Genomic DNA, 26,922 nt, shown 5'->3' on the forward strand with positions numbered 1-26,922 from the left:
GATGTATGTCCCTACCGACGTAGCCTTTTGTCTGCTGACCTAAACCCCAAAAACCTTATTGCCCAGCAATTTTATCTCATTATAATCTGAATATGTTAATACACCGCCCAATATGTTATTAGATATAATAAAATTAAAAATAACTTTTTTGGGGCGTTTTCCGTCTTTCGAAATTTAAAGAAAACCATCGACAACCTTTTGTCTCGGTCCAATTGGTTTTATTTAATTTGATAATTCGATATCGATCTTCGAAAAAAACGTCGTCATTGCGGTAATTGCGATTTTCACGGCGATGACGATGTCGAAGACGACGGTAAAAAAAATAAAATTAAGACTTTCAGTCATTATATTGTCTTATGTTTATTGTGTGTCTCAATCACGGATCGTTTTGTTTTTACAAGCTTTTACAAACTGTGTGGCGTCACTGTTGCTAGGAGACGAGAAACCAAATCACGATGTCGATGGTGAGACTTCCACGGGGGCAGCATGAGCCATGATTGTGTGACGGTGACTGGGGACGCGGACGGGGACGCGGACGGGGACTCCGATAAATGGACATGGACGGACATTTGAACAGCTTGATGCGGTAATGCAGGGACACGTCGTGATTGCTGATACGGTGTGTAAGTGTACCGGTGACTGTTGGACATCCCTGAGACTGCAGACTCGGTTTATTTGAAGTCACTAGTGCGTGGCCGTACGATTTTCGCGTGTCCGTACGTGCGTGGCCGTACGTGCAAAAAAAAAAGAACAATTGTGACGTCAATTGTGACGTCATAGCACCGTGTCCCGTCATTGGTTTTGTAAATAAATGGCCATAACTTGGGAACCACTTGTCCGATTAATATGAAACCGTGAAAAGGCACATCCTCAGGTCCCCAGCAATATACCTGGCAAGTTTCAATTAGATCGGACCAGAGGTTGTCGAGAAACAGCGGTCGCAGACAGACACACAGAGATTGCTGGAATTATAGATAGATTGAGATGGTACAGCCTGTTTGAATTGATAGTTCATTGTTGTTGAGGTCTTCCGTACACCCACTAAGTCATGGGGGTCGGGGATCATTTAATATTACCTCTCACATAGCTGCGAAGATTTAGGCACCATACAGGACGATAAAAAAAAAACAAGCTCAAATTAGCGAAGATACTCGTCCTCTTAATGATGACGTCATAAAAACGAATATGACGTCATTGTGATGTATCAGGTTTGCGATAAATTATTATCTGTGCTAATGCCTGGCTTGATTCCCGCAAACAAAATTCAAACAGCTTGCCTAGTTACGGAGATAATGGTATGGGCGATTTCCATTAGGGGCGATATTATGTGTCATAGTTCACGTCGTGAACTGCTACGTCAACTTTTTTTTTTACGAAGAATTTGCAAAATCGGAATGGTTACTGCCTGCACATGGGCTTTCTGGCATATACATGGCAAATTTCACGAAGATCCGATGAAAACTCTGGGTTGTGAAATAAACTAGCTTCGGAGATAATGGTATGAGCGATTTCCATTAGCGGCGATATTATGACGTCAACTTTTTTTTCGGAAAAATTTCCAAAATGGGAGATGGTTACCGCCTGTGCGTGGGCTTTCTGCATATAGATCGCAAGTTTCACGAAGATCCGATGAAAACTCTGGGTTGTGAAACAAAAAATGTCGAAAAATAGGAATGACGTCATAAAAATTGATATTACGTCATAGTGATGTATCATATGTGCGGTAATTCATCTCTGCTAATGCTCTGTTCGATTCCCACAAACAGAATTCAAAAAGCTTGCCTAGTTTGAGATAATTTTTAGGCGATTTCCATTACCAGAGATATTTTGACGTCATAACTTTTTTTTCTAGGAGGAATTTTCAAAATCGGAGATGGTTACTGTCTGCGCAGGGTATTTTTACATGTATATATATATATATATATATATATATATATATATATATATATATATATATATATATATATATATATATATATATATATATATATATATATATATATATATATATATATATATATATATATATATATATATATATATATATATATATATATATATATATATATATACATACATATATGCCAAATTTCAGGAAGTTTCGATGAAAATTGTAGGCTGTGAAACAAAAAAGTCCACAAGAAGAAGATGAAGAACAACAACGTGAGAAAGACTTAGAGACCCTCCACTTGGATCTAAAAATACAACTTTTTTTTTACTTCCAAAAATTTCAAACCTTTTTTGGCCTCAATCACTCCCCGACACTCACTGAGGAACCTCTGGAAGTTTGACGAAGATCCGTTCAGCTGTCTCTGAGAAAAATGGCGACAAACATACATACATGTTCTCTCTCTCCTCTCTCCTCTCTCCTCTCTCCTCTCTCCTCTCTCCTCTCTCCTCTCTCCTCTCTCCTCTCTCCTCTCTCCTCTCTCCTCTCTCCTCTCTCCTCTCTCTCTCCTTGTGGCTGCTGGTTGCATCATTGGTTGGGACGCGGCTATACCGCTGATGCAGTCTCCCCCTTACCAGTACACTGCTACTCATTTCGCCGACCTCAGAAGGATGACAGGCTGCGTAAACCTCCTGGTGTATATTAATTCAGCAGCCAACGGGGCTTGAACTCAGGACCCTAGGACCCCAAGCCACCACCCTAACCACTAAGCCACACCAGGCTATACACATACTAAACGACTCTCTTAGTGTATAGATTCGCTACGTATAAGTATTGGCTCTTCAAACAAGTAAATCACCTAAATTGTATCCTAAAAGGCATCATTTCACAATAATTGTGTGTAGTCTGCGTGGATAATCAAAATGCAATAAAATTCATGTTCGCAGTCTCTCGGATTTGCACGATAAATATTGCAAATGATTGAAGAGTGATGATCAACCGTCATTTCACATTCTTTATTCTTCCAAGTCCAAGGAGGTGAAGGTGAAGGTGGGCGGTCCTCAACATCCTGCGTTGGCATCGTCGCACGGCCGTATCAAGATCAGGACCATCACGAAGGATGTTATCCGAGATATTGTGTGAGTCTCAGCACACCCACTTCCACATGGGAGTTACGCTTTAAATTCTGAGCCAATGGTGCTGGAATAAGGCTCTTTGATGAGTGAGGTCACAGTGAATACCACTGCAACTGACATATCTGGTCACAGTGAATATAATCACAGTAACTTATTGTGGGGTCCGCATTAATTGCCCCATTTTGATTGTATTCTACCACCCGCACGACTTATGGTTGGTACAAAAGTGACTGAAACTTCAAAGTAAAGCCATTGACAACACAAGCCGTGCCAAGCCACGTAGATTACAGTCGATCTGTGAACCATTGTGAACTTACTCAATGTTTACTGCAGTATCAACATTGGTATATAGTCTACAGGAGATCTGAGAATGAACGATCTGCATTAAAGTAAATTTTTGTACGCACGCATGCACGCACACACACACACACACACACACACACACACACACACACACACACACACACACACACACACACACACACACACACACACACACACATCCCCCCCAATTACAATGGCCTTTTCCATTCCTCAACAAAGGGGCAAAGCCAATAATGAAAGCACCATGAAACAGAAGCATACATACCCTGAGTGTCACCAATCTAACACAACATATTGCTACCAAGAGATCAACCTCCCAGCCCATTTGTTAAAGCATTGGTAATTTACAATCCATTTTTACATCATTTGTATTACAATTTAAAACATGGTCGTGTTGGTTGGTTGGAGTATGTTTGGTGGTTTGAGTATGTTTGGTGGTCTGAGTATGTTTGGTGGTTTGAGTATGTTTGGTGGTTTGAGTATGTTTGGTGGTTTGAATATGTTCGGTGGTTTGAGTATGTTCGGTGGTCTGAATATGTTTGGTGGTTTGAATATGTTTGGTGGTTTGAATATGTTTGGTGGTTTGAATATGTTCGGTGGTTTGAGTATGTTCGGTGGTCTGAATATGTTCGGTGGTCTGAGCATGTTTGGTGGTTTGAGTATGTTTGGGGCAGAGGCAGGGGAGGTTGGTTACGTTGAGTGGTCTGAGTATGTTCGGTGGTTTGAGTGTGTTTGGTGGTCTGAGTATGTTTGGTGGTTTGAATATATTGGGGGCAGGGGGAGGGGAGGTTGGTTATGTTGAGTGGTCTGAGTATGTTTGGTGGTTTGAGTATGTTGGGGGCAGGGGGAGGGGAGTTTGGTTACCTTGAGTGGTCTGAGTATGTTCGGTGGTTTGAGTATGTTGGGGGCAGAGGGAGGGAGTTTGGTTACCTTGAGTGGTCTGAGTATGTTTGGTGGTTTGAGTATGTTGGGGGCAGGGGGAGGGGAGTTTGGTTACCTTGAGTGGTCTGAGTATGTTTGGTGGTTTGAGTATGTTGGGGGCAGGGGAGGGGAGTTTGGTTACCTTGAGTGGTCTGAGTATGTTCGGTGGTTTGAGTATGTTTGGTGGTTTGAGTATGTTGGGGGCAGGGGGAGGGGAGTTTGGTTACCTTGAGTGGTCTGAGTATGTTCGGTGGTTTGAGTATGTTTGGTGGTTTGAGTATGTTCGGTGGTCTGAATATGTTCGGTGGTTTGAATATGTTCGGTGGTTTGAATATGTTCGGTGGTTTGAATATGTTTGGTGGTTTGAATATGTTTGGTGGTTTGAATATGTTCGGTGGTTTGAATATGTTCGGTGGTTTGAATATGTTTGGTGGTTTGAGTATGTTTGGTGGTTTGAATATGTTCGGTGGTTTGAATATGTTCGGTGGTTTGAATATGTTCGGTGGTTCGAATATGTTTGGTGGTTTGAGTATGTTTGGTGGTATGAATACGTTCGGTGGTTTGAATATGTTCGGTGGTTTGAATATGTTTGGTGGTTTGAATATGTTCGGTGGTTTGAGTATGTTCGGTGGTCTGAATATGTTTGGTGGTTTGAATATGTTTGGTGGTTTGAATATGTTCGGTGGTTTGAGTATGTTCGGTTGTCTGAATATGTTCGGTGGTCTGAGCATGTTTGGTGGTTTGAGTATGTTTGGGGCAGAGGCAGGGGAGGTTGGTTACGTTGAGTGGTCTGAGTATGTTCGGTGGTTTGAGTGTGTTTGGTGGTCTGAGTATGTTTGGTGGTTTGAATATATTGGGGGCAGGGGAGGGGAGGTTGGTTATGTTGAGTGGTCTGAGTATGTTTGGTGGTTTGAGTATGTTGGGGGCAGGGGAGGGGAGTTTGGTTACCTTGAGTGGTCTGAGTATGTTCGGTGGTTTGAGTATGTTTGGTGGTTTGAGTATGTTTGGGGCAGGGGCAGGGGAGGTTGGTTACGTTGAGTGATCTGAGTATGTTCGGTGGTCTGAGTATGTTTGGTGGTTTGAGTATGTTTGGTGGTCTGAGTATGTTTGGTGGTTTGAGTATGTTTGGTGGTTTGAGTATGTTTGGTGGTTTGAATATATTGGGGGCAGGGGGAGGGGAGGTTGGTTATGTTGAGTGGTCTGAGTATGTTTGGTGGTTTGAGTGTGTTTGGTGGTCTGAGTATGTTTGGTGGTTTGAATATATTGGGGGCAGGGGGAGGGGAGGTTGGTTATGTTGAGTGGTCTGTGTATGTATGCTGTGTTGAGTATGTTGGGGGCAGGGGGATGGGAGTTTGGTTACCTTGAGTGGTCTGAGTATGTTCGGTGGTTTGAGTATGTTTGGTGGTCTGAATATGTTCAGTGGTCTGAGCATGTTTGATGGTTTGAGTATGTTTGGGGCAGGGGCAGGGGAGGTTGGTTACGTTGAGTGATCTGAGTATGTTCGGTGGTCTGAGTATGTTTGGTGGTTTGAGTATGTTTGGTGGTTTGAGTATGTTTGGTGGTCTGAGTATGTTTGGTATTTTGAGTAAGTTTGGTGATTTGAGTATGTTTGGTGGTTTGAGTATGTTTGGTGGTCTGAGTATGTTTGGTGGTCTGAGTATGTTTGGTGGTTTGAGTATGTTTGGTGGTTTGAGTAAGTTTGGTGGTTTGAGTATGTTTGGTGGTCTGAGTATGTTCGGTGGTTTGAATATGTTCGGTGGTTTGAATATGTTTGGTGGTTTGAGTATGTTTGGTGGTTTGAATATGTTCGGTGGTTTGAATATGTTCGGTGGTTTGAATATGTTTGGTGCTTTGAGTATGTTTGGTGGTTTGAATATGTTCGGTGGTTTGAATATGTTCGGTGGTTTGAATATGTTTGGTGGTTTGAATATGTTCGGTGGTTTGAGTATGTTCGGTGGTCTGAATATGTTTGGTGGTTTGAATATGTTTGGTGGTTTGAATATGTTTGGTGGTTTGAATATGTTCGGTGGTTTGAGTATGTTCGGTGGTCTGAATATGTTCGGTGGTCTGAGCATGTTTGGTGGTTTGAGTATGTTTGGGGCAGAGGCAGGGGAGGTTGGTTACGTTGAGTGGTCTGAGTATGTTCGGTGGTTTGAGTGTGTTTGGTGGTCTGAGTATGTTTGGTGGTTTGAATATATTGGGGGCAGGGGGAGGGGAGGTTGGTTATGTTGAGTGGTCTGAGTATGTTTGGTGGTTTGAGTATGTTGGGGGCAGGGGGAGGGGAGTTTGGTTACCTTGAGTGGTCTGAGTATGTTCGGTGGCTTGAGTATGTTGGGGGCAGAGGGAGGGGAGTTTGGTTACCTTGAGTGGTCTGAGTATGTTTGGTGGTTTGAGTATGTTGGGGGCAGGGGGAGGGGAGTTTGGTTACCTTGAGTGGTCTGAGTATGTTTGGTGGTTTGAGTATGTTGGGGGCAGGGGGAGGGGAGTTTGGTTACCTTGAGTGGTCTGAGTATGTTCGGTGGTTTGAGTATGTTTGGTGGTTTGAGTATGTTGGGGGCAGGGGGAGGCGAGTTTGGTTACCTTGAGTGGTCTGAGTATGTTCGGTGGTTTGAGTATGTTTGGTGGTTTGAGTATGTTCGGTGGTTTGAGTATGTTTGGTGGTTTGAGTATGTTTGGTGGTTTGAGTATGTTTGGTGGTCTGAGTATGTTCGGTGGTTTGAGTATGTTTGGTGGTTTGAGTATGTTCGGTGGTCTGAATATGTTCGGTGGTCTGAGTATGTTTGGTGGTTTGAGTATGTTTGGTGGTTTGAGTATGTTCGGTGGTCTGAATATGTTCGGTGGTCTGAGCATGTTTGGTGGTTTGAGTATGTTTGGGGCAGGGGAGGTTGGTTACATTGAGTGATCTGAGTATGTTCGGTGGTTTGAGTGTGTTTGGTGGTCTGAGTATGTTCGGTGGTTTGGTTGTGCTGGGTGGTTTTGTTATGTTGGGTGGATGGAGTGTGTTGAGTGGTTTGAGTATGTTGGGCGGATTGAGGAATATGTTGGGCGGATTGGTTATGTTGGGTGGATTGAGGAATATGTTGGGTGGATTTAGGAATATGTTGGGTGGTTTGGTTATGTTGGGTGGATTGAGGAATATGTTGGGTGGATTTAGGAATATGTTGGGTGGTTTGGTTATGTTTGGTGCATTGAGTATGTTGGGGTGGATTGAGTATGTGGGGTGGATTGCGGAATATGTTGGGTGGATTGAGTACGTTGGGTGGATTGAGGAATATGTTGGGGTGGTTTGGTTATGTTGGGTGGATTGAGGAATATGTTGGGTGGTTTGAGTATGTTGGGTGGATTGAGGAATATGTTGGGTGGATTGAGGAATATGTTGGGTGGATTTAGGAATATGTTGGGTGGTTTGGTCATGTTGGGTGGATTGAGGAATATGTTGGGTGGTTTGATTATGTTGGGTGGATTGAGGAATATGTTGGGTGGATTGAGGAATATGTTGGGTGGATTGAGTACGTTGGGTGGATTGAGGAATACGTTGGGTGGATTGAGTACGTTGGGTGGATTGAGGAATATGTTGGGGTGGTTTGGTTATGTTGGGTGGATTGAGGAATATGTTGGGTGGTTTGAGTATGTTGGGTGGATTGAGGAATATGTTGGGTGGATTGAGGAATATGTTGGGTGGATTTAGGAATATGTTGGGTGGTTTGGTTATGTTGGGTGGATTGAGGAATATGTTGGGTGGTTTGATTATGTTGGGTGGATTGAGGAATATGTTGGGTGGATTGAGGAATATGTTGGGTGGATTTAGGAATATGTTGGGTGGTTTGGTTATGTTGGGTGGATTGAGGAATATGTTGGGTGGATTTAGGAATATGTTGGGTGGTTTGGTTATGTTTGGTGGATTGAGTATGTTGGGGTGGATTGAGTATGTGGGGTGGATTGAGGAATATGTTGGGTGGATTGAGTACGTTGGGTGGATTGAGGAATACGTTGGGGTGGTTTGGTTATGTTGGGTGGATTGAGGAATATGTTGGGTGGTTTGAGTATGTTGGGTGGATTGAGGAATATGTTGGGTGGTTTGGTTATGTTTGGCGGATTGAGTATGTTGGGGTGGATTGAGTATGTGGGGTGGATTGAGGAATATGTTGGGTGGATTGAGTACGTTGGGTGGATTGAGGAATACGTTGGGGTGGTTTGGTTATGTTGGGTGGATTGAGGAATATGTTGGGTGGTTTGAGTATGTTGGGTGGATTGAGGAATATGTTGGGTGGTTTGATTATGTTGGGTGGATTGAGGAATATGTTGGGTGGTTTGAGGAATATGTTGGGTGGATTGAGGAATATGTTGGGTGGTTTGAGTATGTTGGGTGGATTGAGGAATATGTTGGGTGGATTGAGGAATATGTTGGGTGGATTGAGGAATATGTTGGGTGGACTGAGGAATATGTTGGGTGGATTGAGGAATATGTTGTGTGGATTGTGGAATATGTTGGGGTGGATTGAGTATGTGGGGTGGATTGAGGAATATGTTGGGTGGTTTGAGTATGTTGGGTGGATTGAGGAATATGTTGGGTGGTTTGAGTATGTTGGGTGGCTTGAGGAATATGTTGGGTGGTTTGAGGATTATGTTGGGTGGATTGAGGAATATGTTGGGTGGATTGAGGAATATGTTGGGTGCATTGAGGAATATGTTGGGTGGATTGAGGAATATGTTGTGTGGATTGAGTATGTGGGGTGGATTGAGTATGTGGGGTGGATTGAGGAATATGTTGGGTGGTTTGAGTATGTTGGGTGGATTGAGGAATATGTTGGGTGGATTGAGGAATATGTTGGGGTGGATTGAGTATGTGGGGTGGATTGAGTATGTGGGGTGGATTGAGGAATATGTTGGGTGGTTTGAGTATGTTGGGTGGATTGAGGAATATGTTGGGTGGTTTGAGGAATATGTTGGGTGGATTGAGGAATATGTTGGGTGGATTGAGGAATATGTTGGGTGGATTGAGGAATATGTTGGGTGGATTGAGGAATATGTTGGGCGGATTGAGTATGTTGGGTGGATTGAGTATGTTGGGCGGATTGAGTATGTTGGGTGGATTGAGTATGCTGATGATCTGAGTATGCTGGTGGTCTGAGTATGTTGGGTGGTTTGATTGTGCTGGGTGGTTTGGTTGTGCTGGGTGGTTTGGTTGGGCTGGGTGGTTTGGGGATGGTGGGTCAGTGTGTGTGCCATACCTTGAATGGATAGTGCTCAGAGAGCTATTCCCATTGTTTTATTCTGCAGTGTGCCAAACCAGGACAGTAATAAAAGGTCCACAATAATGACCAAAGGAGAACTGTGCAGGATCATGAAAAATGCAAGCACCGTAAGCCAAGCGGACCAGGAGGCGGCAAAAGCAGCAATCAAGATGGAGAAGGGGCGCGAGTTGGTGAGCAATGTGTCTGCCTGGAGTCCACCATTATCACAGGATGGGCAATTCGTTTGAAGTTTGATGTGATTAATATGGCCGAAGCGGAGGCAGGAGTTACAACAGGGCTTACCTGCACTGAAAGTGTGATCTCTCTGCTTCCTTTGCCCTCATCTTCTGTAGGAGCATTGCAAGGAGAGACGGAAGCTCATGCAGAAAATCGACGCTGAGAGAGCTGCACAACAACAGGGGGGACTCAGAACCATGCAAAGTGAGGCTGAGCGAGAGAGAGCAGAACTGCTCAGAGCTGAACAAACAGAAGAGCTAAAACATGTGAACAAGGTACAGGGAAGTATGAAACAGTTCACAAGATGTGAATTGATCCAGTAATTATCCTCGTATATACTCTGAGCATCCGAGAATAAACAAGGAAATTTATTAGACACAGGAAGAGTTGTCTCATGGAGGTTTGATCCCTAATGGGCCGACTCTGATGGGATCAAACCCCACTGAACAAGTTCGAATTGCGAACATACCCCATGGGAGTTCATTCATACAACTCTCAGGTGAGCGATAGCATGGATGACAGATAGTTTTGAAATTTGGTAAGGTTTTCATCGCATCAGAAAAAGAAACCAGAACACCTCACAAGAGTGAGGCTAATTTCATTGCATCATCTGTGACTTAATTTTGCGTTGGGCATCACCCAGCGCATTTAATTTCTTTTTTTTAATTAAATGGGCCGAAAGGGCCGTTTCTCAGCCCAAAGGGCCGGAATCGCACTTTGAGCTCAGTTAATGCCTGGGGAATGGTCTCTAGAATATACCTGTCAAGTTTGGTTTGGTTCCGTTTACTAATAACCCAGAAATAACAATTTTAAGAAAATGGGCCGTTCCTCGGCCCTAAGGGCCGCAATCGCACTTTGGGCTCAGTTAATGCCTGCACATATGTGTCTAGTATATGCTTGTCAATTTTCATCGATTTCTGTTCATGAATAATGGAGAAATAGACGTTCAAATGAACTGTACACAAGAAAAGAGAGAACGTGAGCGGCGCTTAGACCCCGTGGGGTAAAAACTTCCATTCTGATACAATGCTGGCAAAAAAATGGGGAGAGGAGGCTGTCAAATGGGAGCATAAAGCCGGCTGTTCCATCTGAATTTAGGTTGTGGACCTGAAAGATCCCACACCATCTTTCAAATAAAGGTGGTCACTATGTGCCGGTACTTTGGTCACATTCCCCACCTGTAGACGTTAAAAGGATGTAGATATGAATTGAGATCAAGTTGGTAGTAAGAATGGAATTAGCATCACAGAAGATAAGTAAAATGATCGGTTGAGTTAATAAGGTGTGGATAAAGCACGATCATGGGCGTCGATCACTCTTTAAAATCGTTCAATTCGTGCAGCCATTTGTGATGACCAGGTAAGTCAAGCCCCTGCAAATAGTTGATTCTAGACCCTTTTTGCTGTGGTGCATTCTGAGCACTTAATCCGATCACCTTTGCCACATTTCTTTTCAATAACTTAACAAATAAAAGGGGGCACTTTTAATTTTGAGCTTCTTCTCAAAAAGCTTATTATTATGCTCAAAAACCAAATGTGAACGTCCATTTCATACTTTTATTGTTACTTCCACTTTTCATTATAATTCTTCAAGATCTACAAACATGCAACCCACCCCATCACCACCCCCAAATGCCAATGGTAGGGTCCACGGATAAGCTTGGCAGGGGACTCCTCCTTCTGATTTCCCATTTATTTATCTTTCTTTCCCTCTTCCTCATACTCTGTAGCCACTGAAAACACAATAACTTTTTTTTGGTGAAGTTGTCACAAGATGATCAAGTAAAATTGAAAACGACAGCCTGGAGAGCATTTGCCCTCCCCGATAGCATTGTTTACATGGAGACCACCATGTTGTTCAGCGGTGCTGAGCACTCTGTTCCGCTGAAGTGCTTGCTTAAACACTGTGAATCACGCAAGCTGTTTGGCAAGCGACAGCAAGCTGTTTGCTAATGGAATATACCCCTGGTGTTAGTATAGCACATGCATGATGGGCCTCCTGCGTCGGATTTCCTTGTTAAACAGATTGAAATTGAAACGTTAATCACCTCCTGCATTAATCCCTTCCGGCATTTATCATTTATCAAGTTGGTCTGAATGGATAAACACCAGAGGCCTTTTGATGGGGATTTGGATTGGTTTGCAGTCCTGAATGATGATGCCCATGGTCCGAATGTGGACCGCGGTCCGCCTTTTGAGGACCCTTGGCACTCTAATTACGCATTCATTGCCGATGCAACAATGACTAAATAAATATTTCTTCATTTTAAATTCCACTATGGGTGAACAAAGTGGCTCCTTCAGAAGAGAACTTGAAGCAACACAACACTGCAGTACAAATGTCTATCCGGATCAGTACTCACACACAAGTGAAACGTTTTCAGCACATGCGGTACCTGCTTACCCCAGCTAATGAAATCGAGCACGTGCACAAATTGATGCCATTCTCTGTTATTAAATATTGCCCACCAGCGCAGTTTTGAATTCAGAGAAAACAACTTATTTGGGGAAAGTTGATATTGATTTACACGTAAATTAGTTGGTGCATTTGGGGAACATCCTGCATCCGAGCCTGTGTGGATTGTACAGGATAATGCATTTTATGTTATATTCGAGCAAAAAAGTGGAGGGGACAACCGATATGTTGTCCCCTCCAGCCAAAAAAAGTGGGGGGGGACATGTTACCCCCCTACCGTACCGTACCCCACCCATCGGTGCCCATAAGCACAATCATGTGTGTCAAATGATCTCCTACTGTGTCTACGTTTTCCTGAATACCAGATATACTTGTGTTTAAAAAAAAAAAGTATTGGGTGGTTACTGCATGCATTCTCTGACAAAGAAAACGATACTCAAAACACATTGTTCAGTTCAGCCTGATTTGGTGTAGGGGTTGGATTTTAAAGAGGAAGGAGTAGAGCTGGAAAGGTAACACCATAGTATGCCTTCAGTAGGACTCCCATAAAGAAAACGAGTCTACTGGTTTCTATAGCAAGTCTTTCCTCCTCCCTCCCTCCTGCAGATAATTGCAGCTGCACTGTGTCGAGTTGCTTGGAATGCACAGATCTCCGAGCACCACGAGCTAGCGCAAGCAAAGCGGGAAGATGAGACTCGTCTCAACACCATCATGGAGGATGTCCGGCAGGATGGCTTACGGAAGGAAGCTGCCCAAGAAGAAATTGCTCATCAGAAACGTTTGGCGTGTGTAATGCTTCCAATGAACGTACCTAACACCAAAATCCTGCAAACTCATGCCAATGTTGAATGGGAATGTTTAAATCTGTTGTATCAAGATAGCAAAAGGTGGTCATGAGACAAACGTGGAGTTGAAGGTAGAAGACTGCATTTAGGTATAATTCATTTCAACATCAGATTGTGGTGAGCTCGCACCTTGAAGTACTGGAGTGATGAGACAGAATGACCTGATATAGAAATTCCACAAGAAAGAGTAAAATGGACAAGGAAGTGTTGATGAAAGGAAGGCTTTGATGTTGCGGAGCTCAATAAGGGAAGTCATTTGGTTAGTTTGAATAACTCGTGCAGCTTGTCTTGGATCGAATGGTGGATATAGACCAGAGAAAAAGCAGCAAATGTGAAACCAAAAAAATAGAGTATACAATGACAAGGAGGATGATTGTACACAAATATAGTTTGAGCCCAAACAATAAAAGGATCAGTTATTTAAGGTTGAAATGGATATAAATTTTCAAAATAGTCCTGCCAAAGATCAAAATGAAAGATTTACAACAGATTAATGATGTTGAAGGAGAGAAAAACAATGGGATATAAAATAGAAGGGAAGTTGTAAGGACAAAAGGTTAATGAGGTTGGAGATGGTGGGAGGGGTTGGTGGAGGAGGTGTCTTATTTAAAATAATGACCCATGTTTGCAGTTTTTCTCCAGAGATACCTCCTAGATAAAATTTACATTGGAGTTAAATCCTGGATTGCTCATTGGTAGAAGAATAAAAGTCAACAAAATTGGTAGATCAAGTGTGAGTGGGGTAAACATTGAGGAAATATCGGACACCTTTTCAAATCAGCTGATTGTTCTTATCCCTCCATCAACTGCTGTAATTTCTCTTGATCAGCAAAAGTCTATGGGTCTATCACTTTCACATCACAGACAGGTCGGTGGCTTCTCTGTCTTCCACCGCCTCCTTTCTGGTCTTTCCTCCTCTGCTTTTTCCATACTTTGTCCCTCCCCCAATGTTTCTGCAGGATGCACACGGTCTACCAGCAAGCCCCTTCTGGTGAAACTACCTAAATCCAGGATCACTGTTCACCTCCACTCAATTGTTCCTTTTCTTTTCCCACCTGTGGAAACAACCTCCACATTCTCTTCAATCTCATTCTTCCCTCCAGGTCTTCAGGACAGCTGTTCACCATCATCTCAGATCATCCCCAATCCAAAACCATAATCTTTTCTATCTTCGTTAACCCTCCCAAGGCCCATCTCCTTCGAAATTTTCAGTTTTTCCTTCCTGAGAGTTTGCCTCTGTATTCATCTTGTCCACCCTATGTGTCCTCCCCTACCAACAAAGCCCCTCATTCCTCCGCACATCCTCTATTTCCCCAAGGCTCCCTCAATTTTGTCACCCTTCGTTGCTGTTGGTGTGTTTTCCCTCTCTCTCTTTCTGCTGTTCCTTTTGTTCTTTTATGTCCTGATCTGTCCAATGTTCTAGCTCCTCCATGAGCCTCGACTTTGCATAAAAAAGTAGTGACAATTTAACAGAAGTAAAAGCTATGCCATCTTCCTTTTGCGAGGAAAGGCATTAAAAGAGTTGGCTTTGTCTTGCGGCTTCGCCTTCAAGTCTGCTGTCGTGCGATGTCATAAAAAGTTGTTTTGGTGGTGCATCTCACACACAGCTCGCTGCAGCATCTGCTTAAACAGCAAGCTCAGCAAGAGTGTAAGAAAAAGATGGACTTACAACGTCAAAAACAGGAGGCCAAGCATGCAAGAGAGTTAATCCAGCAACAGCATGTGGAGGACCTGCAGGTGATGCATTTCTGGTTGCATTTACAATGCAATTGACACTAGGTGTGATTGTCCATGGAGGGTTGCTTTTGAAAAAAAATATAATCCATATCATCTGTGCATCGAAAAACTTGTGTGGTAGGAAAAGGACAAGGATAGGAAAAGATGAATCAACACAGTTCGTGGAATTTGAACCTGTTGTACCTGCATCAAGAGCTACATGCTCAAGGTGGAATGAGCAACATGCTAGCCCAGTTTAAACATCTAATGAGTTGTGGTGTTGGGTTAATATGCATCAAAAGTCAAGTGTCCACTCCTTTTGGTTTTCTTTGACTGCAGGACCTCTTTAAGTGCTCTGTAAAGCGACATTTTGTATAGTTGTGGTGCACATGATCAGTTCTTCTCGTTTGGCAGGCTCTGGACAGAAAGCATGCAAAACAACTACAGTTCCGTGAAGCGATCAAGGCCAACAAAGCCGAGTTGTCGGTGCAACAAGCCAAGATGGCGGAGCAGAGACGCCTCGCCGACGAGCGCATAGACTTGTTTGTGCGACAACGCGAGGTGGAAAAATATCAACACAAATTTATGATAAAGAAATAATTTCACTGTTGTTGCAGCAGTTGGGCCACACAGTTCCGACTCACATTCTTCAATGCAGGAAAGGGAGGCCAAGCTGGAGGTATTGAAGGAACGAGCAAGACACGAGCGCGAGATGGAAATTGCACGTCTGCGGAAACTGCAAGAGCGCGTTCAGGATCGCAAGGCCAATGAGGTCGGCATGTCTCAAGTTATATTCCAATTTCAAAAATCAGCCAAAATACCTGTGTACAGATCTTTCCATCAGGTTTTCATTAACAATTGCTTGTTAGACCAGGATTCAATTACCAATTTGGCCCACACCTGTTGAATAACTTCTGAGGCGTGGCTGTGCCATCAATTCGGTGCCCCTGCACATCAGGGTGGGAATTTGTTCTGGGTGCTGGAGATAACTCGCATACTATTTGACTAAAGACACCGTGGGATGTTTAACACCCACCGGCTCATGCTCATAGACAAGTCCCGAGCTTTACATCCATCTGAAGAGTGGTGTACTCATTGACACAACGATGTAATAAATTGATCAAACATGTAATTCGCCTGTTAAAGATGTGCATCGATTCAGCCGGTGATTAGTGGGGCTCGGTTCATTGAGGGTTGACCTGATCTTGAACCACACAAGACAGGACACACACGGGGAGGCGATTCCATGAGTAAAAAAAGTAGAAGGGCACTTAGTAAAACGCATACCTCCACCAGCTGATTAATTTACGTGTATAGGTTGAATCTGGATGTGGACCTGAAATGAAATTGTTACCTAACCATCTCATCCACCAAGTTTTGTCTGAATCCATCCATAACTTTTTGAGATATCCTGCCCTATCACTCTGTATCTTGTTTCTCTGTATACTGTATATTGTTTTAGCCCTATCACTCAAAGGTAAAGAATCACTTAAAAAACTGGAAGGGCACTCGGTAGAGCACATACCTCCGCCACATAATGCCTGACCCACGAGAACATATCGGGCCCAATCAATACATTTTTGAAATATCAGGTTATATATTGTTTTTGCTACAATCTCTCAATGGTGAAGAATCACTTTAAAAATTAAATAACGCTCGCATCCAGATCCGGATTCGGATCTTCACCAAAATCGAATCAATTCTTCCTTGTCACACACCCAACATGTCCACCAAGTGTCCGAATCTGTCCACAACTTTTTTTTAGATATCGTGATATATATCGGTTTTGCACGATCAATGGCGAAGAATCACTTTATAAATTAAATAATTATCACACCCAGATCCGGATTTGGATTTTCACGAAAATTGAATTAACTCTTCCTTGTCACAAACCCAACATGTCCACCAAGTTTCATCCGAATCCGTGAACAATTTTTTTGAGATATACTATTCACAAACAGACAGACTGACAAGGGTGATAGCATAAGCTCTGTCCACCTTCGGTGGCGGATGTAAAGAGAATACCGCACCAGAGAAGGTATGATGAAACAGTAGTGGTGAATTGGAAGGGAAAGAGGAAGAACGGTCAGGAAGACTCGGGCGCACATGTGCGGCAATGATCAATGACAGAAGAACACATAAACAGGTCATGATGGACACAGGATGTGAGATGTGGACAATATTTACTGGTGTTGTGGTGATTTCAATGCTCTGTGTTCACATGACATGGAAGTCCAACATTATCCCCCCACCCCTCCACCATTAGTTATTGCAACCATAGTAAACACACCTCTCAATAATGATATTATATTCTATTGCTTTCACAAACGACTGGCAAATTGCTGAGTTTGGTGAACCATGTGATGGAGTGATGTCAGTTGAAAAACCTTTTAAAGAGATGAAACTGTGATCCGACAGGATGAGAGGCGTGCACGGAGCAGCGAGGAGGCTGCACAACGCCAGTGGCGTCTACAGCAGATTAAGGAGGCGGCGGCATTGGCAGAGCACGAAGCCAAGCTATGCAAGGAGAGGAACGACCAAATTGAGAGCAAACTGCGCTATCGGGCGATGCAGTCACAAAGGGACCGACTCGACTTCCAGCGTGTTTTGCAGTAAGTATTACTGATACGATGCCTGGTGTTGGCTTAATGGAGTTCAAATCCCACTCGGCTGTTGAATTAATACCAGGTGGGGTTAACTCTGCCTGTCATACTTCCGAGGTCGGCAAAAATGAGTGCCAGCTTGCTGGTATACTGTGTCGGAGTGGCGACCCGTCCAGGATTGTGCCCAATAGCCAAGGAGACTGCTTCGGCAGCACCAACGCTCTGCACAGAGTATGGTCCCAATGGATGGATGGATTACTGATACAACACTTTCATACCGCCTTGACCTTATATATAGCAGGACATTAATCTTGGCTCTTACAGCACAAGGAAGTGCATTTACATTCCCATGATGCAACGAATTTTCTGTTTTATGACTCTTACAAAGTGAATGGTATGGTCATAAAGTTCACTTCTACCACACATCCTGTTTTTATAGGAGTCACATTAGCAATTTAAGAACCACACCATCTCACGTCCCACTGGCTGAGAAATCAGAGAACAAATCACATTATTTAATTCAAGGAGTGGTGAAAGAAAATGTGAACAACACAAGTCTAAGCAAAAGCGAACACACTTTCAGTGATGTCTCAAGTGATCTCATCTCATTTCAGTGATCTCATCAGTGATGATGAACACACACACACGCACACGGACACGCACACACACACACACACACACACACACACACACACACACACACACACACACACACACACACACACACACACACACACACACACTTTTTCTGAAACAAGATCAATCCTCACTGAATTGGAGCATTCAATTGGTGAAAAAGGGTGAAAAGGCAACTTACTGTTAGAAAGAGTAAGCAAGGGAATTGATTCATGAAAAGGAGGAGAGAGAGAGGGAATGAGTAAACACAAGAGCGAGAATTCCTTTGTAATACACATCCCCTACCGATGTGATATTTTCTAATTTCAAAAAGTGTATAACTCTGTGAAAAGTTGACGAAACTCCCTGAAACTCGAACTTGTTCTGTAACGTATCATAATAAATCCAAGATTCAGTTGAATATGTTAAAGGGGTATGGGGACAGCAAAGCAATAGTCCCCTCCAGTGAAACTTGTATGGAACTACGAACGTGCAAGCAAGATGGTTAGGTTAGATAGGGGTAATGGGTATCGAAAGGATTGCGGGTATGGATGGTTGATGATATGAGATGGTAGGGCACCACCTGCTTGAAACCCTGGAGGGAAGAGTAGCATTGAACAGCTTCAGACTGGCAGTTCTACAAACAGTAGAAAAGAGAAACAAAAGGGTCGAGGTACTAGGCAGAAAACATGGATCTTGGGAGTTTACTCATGAGGGGGTTACTGGAAGAACGCATGCATCCTGGAGTTGCAGTGGAGGGTCGGAGGCCTGAGAGAGAGAGAGAAAGAGAGAGAGAGAGAGAGAGAGAGAGAGAGAGAGAGAGAGAGAGAGAGAGAGAGAGAGAGAGAGAGAGAGAGAGAGAGAGAGAGAGAGAGAGAGAGAGAGAGAGAGAGAGAGAGCAGAGTGAGCTAGACTAGAGTAGAAGCAGTATAAATCTGAGAGATGAGAGCAACAGGTCTTGTGCTTTGTCCTCATTGTGAGAGATGCCAATAATTTTGAGAGCTTTATGTTCCACAGACTTCAGGAGAGACACCTGCAATCCTGGGGCACCATTCATAAGGAAGAGCAGTGCTCCATTGAGCTATGACCTTTTGATTTTTTTTTTTCAAGGAACGACATGGAACAATGGTGGGTGGCAAGTCTGTTGCAGTCTGTGCTATATGATCAGCCCAAGAGGTCAAGGCTTATAGTGAGGCATTGAAGTTCAAGAGACTGAACCTCTATCAGTGAAACACCCATGGAAATGAATATATGTGATCATTCGATGATCCTTCTTGAATCTTGAGTGACAGGGTAAGACTGGTATTTTCTAGGGTTGAAGGACATGTTCTATTTATCAGATCAGCATGTAATCAATTACAGATCAGCGGAGAGTGATGCAGTAGCGACCTGCCTGCCAGTAGAATGGGGTGTATAAGGGTAGAGAGATAACGTACAATGTAATGTAGAGTCATCTGCAAAAAGGAAGTGAAGGTTTTCCAGCTAATCGGAGAAGTCGTTTATGTAGATGAGGGACAACATTGGGATCAAGACACTGCTTGACACAATCCACCCTCCACTGGGAGAGGAGAGGGTTCCATTGATAGTATGTACAAGTGGAGGAAGTCTGAAAGCTCGGTATGAACAGACAGTGAGCTTGGCAAGCAGAGTGGGATTCCAAACTGTCGAGATTTCCTCACACCTGACATCCGGGACTAGTGTTGGCTTAATGGTTAAGGTGGCTGACTTAAGATCTTAGAGATTTGAGTTAAAAAAAATCCCACCAAACCATTGAATTAATACCAGGCGAGGTTGACTTGCTGGTCTGTAGTTTGCCGACTTCCAGACAGATGGGAAGCAGGCACCAGAGGACAGGCTGAAGAGCACAAACAGAGGAGATGCAAGAGTAGCAAAGCAGGACTTGAGAACACAAGCGTTGATGCCATCTGGGTCCGTCACCAAAGCGGGATCGAGGCTGGCAAAACGTGATTGAATTTTACACTTTTAGAGTTTCACATCCCCTGCGTTACAGCCTGACATGTTTTGCTGCCACAAACAATGCTTTAAAGCCACTTGGCTCCACACACAGACACATTGGCCTGATCCACAGCTCGTGTTATTACAGTAAGGGATTTTAGAACCACCTGGCATGTTATAAAGCCACATAGTATTTCATACAGACCTATTGCTTGAATAGAGTGAGATAGATAAATATCATATATCATATACCAATGTCTACCCCTCCAGATGACCTCGTTGGTCCTGCTTATATGTTCTGTACCTGACATATCCTCACCTGAGGGTACTCTGCTTGATAGTTGCTTAGTTTAGTGAAGATAATAAATGACGAGGATTTCATTATTAACTTTCCACACTTTTCCTGGCATTGACATCTTTCCCTACGTTACTCCACATGGGCAGCCTTATAGCCACAGCTTAGTTATCATACAGTCTTTATGCACACAGTGGCACACTTAGTCCAGGCAGGATGCCCATTTTGCTGTCATTTCCCCACAGTTCGAACGTCCTTTCCACAGGTACACTCCTCTTTGACTGTGCCCAATTTGTCTGTCTGGCAGAGCTCAGACTGAAGCCATAGAAAGAGACATAAAGGTGATGCAAGCAAAACGTGAAGCCAAAGCAGAACATGCACGACAGCTTCGCTCACAGGTTGGTTGTGGGTCATTGTGATCCCGTTGTACGTTTTTGGTGTTTTGTTCTACCTTGGAATCTTTCTTGGTGGATTTCATTACCTGGTTCTCAATAAGCATGTGTGTATTTCATTTACTTGTTCCCGCCTCCCATGTGGCATCACACAAGATCACTTTGATCATCTATATTAAAGCGAATGAGACGTTGTTTGTTTGTTTGATTGTGCGTGACCCTACTCCTCTGAGCTCCAAAGTTTAATAATGACAAAACTTTATAAGATCACATTTTTAACCATATCTTATTACGGGTTTTAAGCAGTCATTTTCTCACAGTTCTTAATGTATAAGCACACGAACCACCACCTGTCGCCATCTCTGAGCTTAGATCCATATATACAATACTTTATAAAAAGGCCAATTTTTTTCAGATTTCCACCTGGATACCGATATAATTGGTGGGATTCTGAACACCGATTGTCAAATATGGTATCAGTTGTAAAAATATGGAGGGGAAGGAAGAGGTTGGGTGGGTGGGAATCTGGAGGGAATGGGGTGGGAGGAGGTGGGAAGAGGCAGGGGCAGAGGTGGGATGAGGGAAAGTATTTGGGTGGAAGGAAGGAGGGGAAGGGGTGTGAGGAAGGAGGGGAATGGGAAGGGGTGGTGTTGGAGTCTGAAGGGAGGGGAATAGGGTAGGATGAGGGAGGGAAGGGGTGGGGTGGGAGTCTGGAGGTAGGGGTGGGAGAAGGGAGGGGAAGGGGTGGGGTCGGGTTGGAGGAGGCAGGGGCAGGGGTGAGATGAGAGAAATAAAGGGGTGGAAGGAAGAAGGTGGAGTGTGAGGGAGGAGGGGAAGGGGTGGGGTAGGAGTCCAGAGGGAGGGGAAATAAGGTGGGAGAAAGGAGAAGAGGTGAGATGGGAGTCCGGAGGGAGGGGGTGAGGTGGGAAGAGACAGGGCAAGGGTGGGAGGAGGGAGGGAAAGGGGTGGGGTGGGAATCCAGAGGGAGGGGTGAGGTGGGAGGAGGGAGGGAAAGGGGTGGAGTGGGAATCCAGAGGGAGGGGGTGAGGTGGGAGGAGGGGGTGAGGTGGGAGGAGGGGGTGAGGTGGGAGGAGGAGTGATGTCGGAGTCTGGATGGAGGATGGGGTGGGAGGAGGGAGGGGAAGGAGTGGGGTGGGAGTCTGGCAAGAGGTGGGTGGGGTGGGAAGATACGGGTGGAAGGAGGGAAGGGTTGGGTGGGAGTCCAGAAGGGGTCGGGGGGTGAAGTGGAAGGACAGAGGAGTAGGGGTGGGGTAAGAGTACGGATGGAGGGGGTGTGGGGCAGGAGGAGGCAGGATAAGGGGTGAGATGTGGGAGGGGGGTGGGAGGAGGGATCCGCATTGCCCAGTAACACCATGTACCTTTGCTCGTACTGTATAATTACTATCACAACATGTGAGGACTTTCCAGGAAACTGTGCTATGGTCATGAGTGATGGCTGTCTTTCAAATCTGTGCTTTCACAGTCTAACTCAATTTATCGGTGCCCGCATTCAGGGATGCAAAATACGTCATCGCTTCTTCTCTTTTTAGGTTTTCCTCTTTCAGGCGGTGATCCATGGTGATGCCTTGTGAAGACTTCTCTGATATTAACCTTGTAAACTAACTGCCTGTCTGCTAATGGAACTCATTTATGGTGCAACGCATTCTGGGTTGTGGTAAAAAGAGGTCCAGTCAATGAACACTGCACACTGTCGATCGTAACCAATTCAATGGACCTTAAAATGATTGCTTTACATCGTAGAAGGAAATACTAGAAACAGCTGGGATAGGAGAGCTAATTCTGTAGACCCCGGCCCGCACAATGATCTCTCCCATCATACAGGGTAACATTTCTTTAAATATTACACACCACAAAAACCACATGGAGTATGGTGTTTAACAGCCTGACAGATAGATTTAGAACATAAAAAGCCTCTAACATAAAAAAGGGGGGGGGGTATCGTTTGTGGGTTCTTGATGATGAAGGTATGACATTCCTGTGAGGGTTGGTGTGAAGAGCAGTCGGTGTCTGCTGGGTTGTTTTTATCTAGGTACAGGAAAGGAAAGCTCGGGCGATGATTCAGCATGCTGCGGAGTTTCGTGAACAAGATAAAAGGCAACTTGAGGAAAAGGAGAAACGCCTTCAAATTGAACGTGCCATACAGAAAAAACTGGACAAGTTGAGGTATTGTGGTGTCCATCGCAACATACATAACCAAATGAAGCAGGTAGTAAAGTCTTCCGAAGCTAGGTTTAAACGCAAGGTCTCAAGCCTCAGTGTGAGTTTTTATTCCAAGTATCTTGAGGATAAAACACAAACATATTATGATCACTCATTGGAAAGTTGTTGGTTTATTGAAAAATCATTGTTTTGCTCAAAAATAGAACTGGTTGTCAAACCTATACCCGAGATTTGGCGATAAGATGCAAATAATTTTGATATGTCATGTGATTCCAGGATCACTGCTCACCTCCACTCATTTGTTCCTCTTTTATCTCCCCACCTGTGGAACCAAGTGCCACATTCTCTTCAATCTCATTGTCCTCTCCAGGTCTTCAAGACAACTGTTCACCACCATCTCAGGTCATCCCAAATCCAAAACCATCATCTTATCTGCCCCTGTTAGTCCCCCCCCCCAACCCCACCCCAAACCCTCAACACCCAAGTCCACCTCCTTCCAAATCCATTCTCCCCAACCCCTCATTTCTTCCCACACCCATTTTTTGTCCAAGTCTCCCTCTATTTTGTCCTTCAACTCTGCTGTTGCCCCCCCCCCAACCCCCAAGCACCTTCACTCTTTCTACTGTTCGTTTGGTTGCTTCCTGGTCCGTTCAGTGTTTCAGGTCTTCCACGAGCCTCGACTCTGTAACCAAAAGGCAAACAGCCGCAAAGATGGATGAAAAAGGCCCAACAGTGACTGTGCAGATGAATTACGTGCCACGCTCAGGATGTTTCTGTTGTTCAACTGGTTAAAGACCGAGCGGTGGTCTACGGTAATTCTCTGTGGATATTTACATTTGGTTCTGTGAGTGACGATGATGCACGCGTGTTCCCCTAGGGATTCAAACCTGAGAGCCGATGCCATTGCCGAGGTGGCCCGGAACGCGGTCCTTCCACCACGTCACTGAATGCTAACACGCCATGACTGCACCTTGCATGGTGTTTCACAAGAGAACGTGTCACTTGTCCAATGTGTATTCGCCAAATAACCTTTACACTTTTACCTTTTAGTGTTCGAGTTTGGTCGGAGGGAATCGTTCGTAACTCGCTTTGTCATTCAAACGCGGTCACAGAGCATCTCGGGGATTTGAAATCTTGCGTCACATGACCACACTACATGGTGTTCCCACACGCAGTGAGAGGCGCATAGTTCAGACCATTTGGTTGTCTCTGCACATTTTTCAGACCGATACGGTTATCCTTACAGCTTGTGTTTATTACTCGCACTCAGCTTGCTGAACCACATACAGAGGTCGTTTTAAAGAGGAAAAGGGAATCCGAAGAACCAACAGAAGGGTATGTACGAAAGTCAGCCAAAAATAAAAAGGCCACAAAGCCTGAAATCTGTTTTATGTGATGCGGTGAATTCTTCACGAGCGAAACGGACGTTGCCTTTTGTTTGCACCATAAACGACTTTGAATGCCACATTATTATGAACTCTCTCACATGTTTAGTCCACAATATTGACATGCATCGACACAATTTAGTGATTTCTCATCTCCGGGCACACCATCAACCATCAAACCGATGAGACTATTGCGCATTCATTATCAACGAGAAAATACAACCCATCGCTTCACTGACAGGAATATCAAGGGGTGGAGTAGAAAGAGGGATGGAGAGAAGAGTGAGGGGTGGAAAGAGGAGTGAGGGGATGAAGAGAGGAGTGAGGGAATGGACAGAGGAGGGGTGGGGGTAAGGAAGGGGGGATGGGGCGAACGACGCCTCACAAAACGTCGCGATACACTCCGGGAGGGGGAGGTGGTGGTAGCGAGGAGGATGGAGGAGAGAGGTGGGCAGGAAGGGGGGAAGGGGTTTGGGAGGAGGGAAGCACGAGGGGAAGGGGTTCTGGACTTGCGTTTGGTGGTGTGACTTGTGAAGTATGGGGGATGGAGGTTAGGAAGGCAGTATGAGTGGAGGGGAAGGCAACGTGAGGGGATGGGAAAGCAGCGTGAGGGGAGAGGAAAGCAGTGTGAGGGAAAGGGAAGGCAGCGTGATGGGATGGGAAAGCAGCGTGAGGGGAGGGAAGTTAGCGTGGCGGGAGGGTAAGGCAGTGTGAGGGGAGGGGAAGGCAGCGTGAGGGAAAGGGAAGGCAGCGTGATGGGATGAGAAAGCAGCGTGAGGGGATGGGAAAGCAGCGTGAGGGGAGGGGAAGTTAGCGTGGCGGGAGGGTAAAGCAGCGTGAGGGGAGTGGAGGGCAGCGTGATGGGATGGGAAAGCAGCGTGAGGGGGTGGGCAAGCAGCGAGAGGGGAGGGGAAGTTAGCGTGGCGGGAGGGTAAAGCAGCGTGAGGGGACGGGAAGGCAGCGTGATGGGATGAGAAAGCAGTGTGAGGGCATGGGAAAGCAGCGTGAGGGGAGGAGAACTTAGCGTGGCGGGAGGGTAAAGCAGTGTGAGGGGAGGGGAAGACAGCGTGAGGAAAAGGGAAGGCAGCGTGAGGGGAGGGGAAGGCAGCGTGATGGGATGGGAAAGCAGCGTGAGGAAGGGGAAGGCAGCGTGAGGGAGGGGAAGGCAGCATGAGGGGAGGGTCGCCATTATTGGAAATTAGCAGTCGCCATTATTGAAAATGTAAATATAGACATATAGATAGAAAAAAAAACACTTCAGTTTTTGTGAATATAGATCACTTTATCATTCATATAGATTCAACAATTCGACAGTATGCAATGAAAGCAGCTAACAACATGTACAAAAGAAGACAGTCCTGTGTAAATCAAATGTGTGTATATATATATATATATATATATATATATATATATATATATATATATATATATATATATATATATATATATATATATATATATATATATATATATATATATATATATATATATATATATACATATAACAGGTTTGTAAACCTTATGAAGGGAACTTCAGTGCTTGGTGTCTCATTCAGTGTCAGAGTCATCATCAAGGGCAAATGCAGCAGCTGTCTTGTGCGCTCATTCCTGCAGCCAGTATCTCCATGGCACGTACAGAAAACTGTGCATGGTAACTTGGCTGCTGTGCAGTGGCATTGAGCTGTGTAGCATTGCTTGCTGGAACATCCACATTGAGCTGTGTAGCTGGAACATCTATATCATATTAGCTCCAAGATCTCTGGTGGTGCAAGAGCGACGTTGGGTGGCAACATAATTGGAAGTCATGATCTTGATGCCTCATCACATTTCTATCCGTACTGAGTGGGATCCAGAGGTGGTGGCTGCAGCTCAGCAGCTGACTTCCATATTGCTGTCTGGATATGAGCACGTCGCACGTTTTGTTCAAAGGACTCTGTAGTTGGTGGCAGAGACTTTAGGTCTGGTGCTTTGATGGCATTTGGTTTCGCCATCTTCATAGACCACACCTCTTTGCGAACATCAGACATGTTGTTTCTCTCCTTGCTACCATAGCAAACAGCCATGAACACAGTGGCTTCGGCGATGACATCGTCAATAGATAAATCCACATTCCCAAGTTTTGGAAGTGAATGGCCTGCTGCAAGTGTCTTGTTGCCAGTCAGTTTACCTCTACCATACATCTGGGCAATGGTGTCACAACCTGTCAGTGCATGTAAAGCTCGTAGGTCTTGCATCATCCTGGCATGCTTTCTGGCAGTGGCCCCAATGTCGATCACCGATCGGCCAGAACATGTTGCTTCCATTGTTACGCAGCATTGCAGATGAAGTTCTGCGAAGTGATACACAAGCAAGATGAACACATCAGTATCATCACAGATGACTGTGATGCCTTTTGCGCCATCTTCGGCAACTTTAGCCACTTTCTGAATCATGATGACATCTGCCTCCTTATGCGTCGTCTTCAAATCAGTGTGACACCTTTGGGCTCCGTGGTGTATTTCCCCTGGGGTAGACTCCTGTCCTGTAATGACGAGCCTGTGTTGGCTCTGCTTTTTCTGTTGATTAACGTCAATCAAATTCTGGCAAATCCGTTCTATCAGCTGAACTTTGTTCTCAGTTACTGACAGAACCACCAGCTGTGGAGGCAGTGGAGTCTGGCAGTTCAACCTGTGGCGCCTGATAGCTTGCTGCCCAGCTCTTGCTAATCTTGTTCCACTCTTGATGCTGAAATCATGATATCTGTCAAATACCAGATATACATCTGATTTGTCCACCCTTG

General features: G+C 44.6%; 1 protein-coding gene across 4 annotated transcripts; it reads left to right on the forward strand.

The window, feature by feature from the left end:
* Positions 1 to 188: 188 nt before the first annotated feature.
* Positions 189 to 24,144, forward strand: LOC147020579 (cilia- and flagella-associated protein 45-like). Of its 4 annotated transcripts, none has more exons than XM_085896030.1 (13): positions 189 to 313; positions 2,918 to 3,027; positions 9,550 to 9,694; positions 9,857 to 10,015; positions 12,762 to 12,940; positions 14,608 to 14,737; positions 15,131 to 15,277; positions 15,375 to 15,488; positions 17,135 to 17,328; positions 20,493 to 20,583; positions 22,628 to 22,761; positions 23,035 to 23,160; positions 23,636 to 24,144. In XM_085896030.1, exons 1-13 carry the CDS (start codon positions 293 to 295, stop codon positions 23,703 to 23,705), a joined length of 1,620 nt encoding a protein of 539 aa, XP_085752156.1. In that variant the 5' UTR covers positions 189 to 292; the 3' UTR covers positions 23,706 to 24,144. The 4 variants fall into 4 exon arrangements, with proteins under 4 accessions (XP_085752156.1, XP_085752157.1, XP_085752155.1 ...); XM_085896031.1 differs by lacking the exon at positions 189 to 313 and adding an exon at positions 352 to 464; XM_085896029.1 differs by lacking the exon at positions 189 to 313 and adding an exon at positions 485 to 619.
* The last annotated feature ends 2,778 nt before the right edge of the window (positions 24,145 to 26,922 follow it).

Source organism: Eptatretus burgeri, chromosome 9 (assembly GCF_056783735.1).
Source record: "Eptatretus burgeri isolate ZD-2024b chromosome 9, Ebu_testis_v1, whole genome shotgun sequence".
Taxonomy (NCBI): domain Eukaryota; kingdom Metazoa; phylum Chordata; class Myxini; order Myxiniformes; family Myxinidae; genus Eptatretus; species Eptatretus burgeri.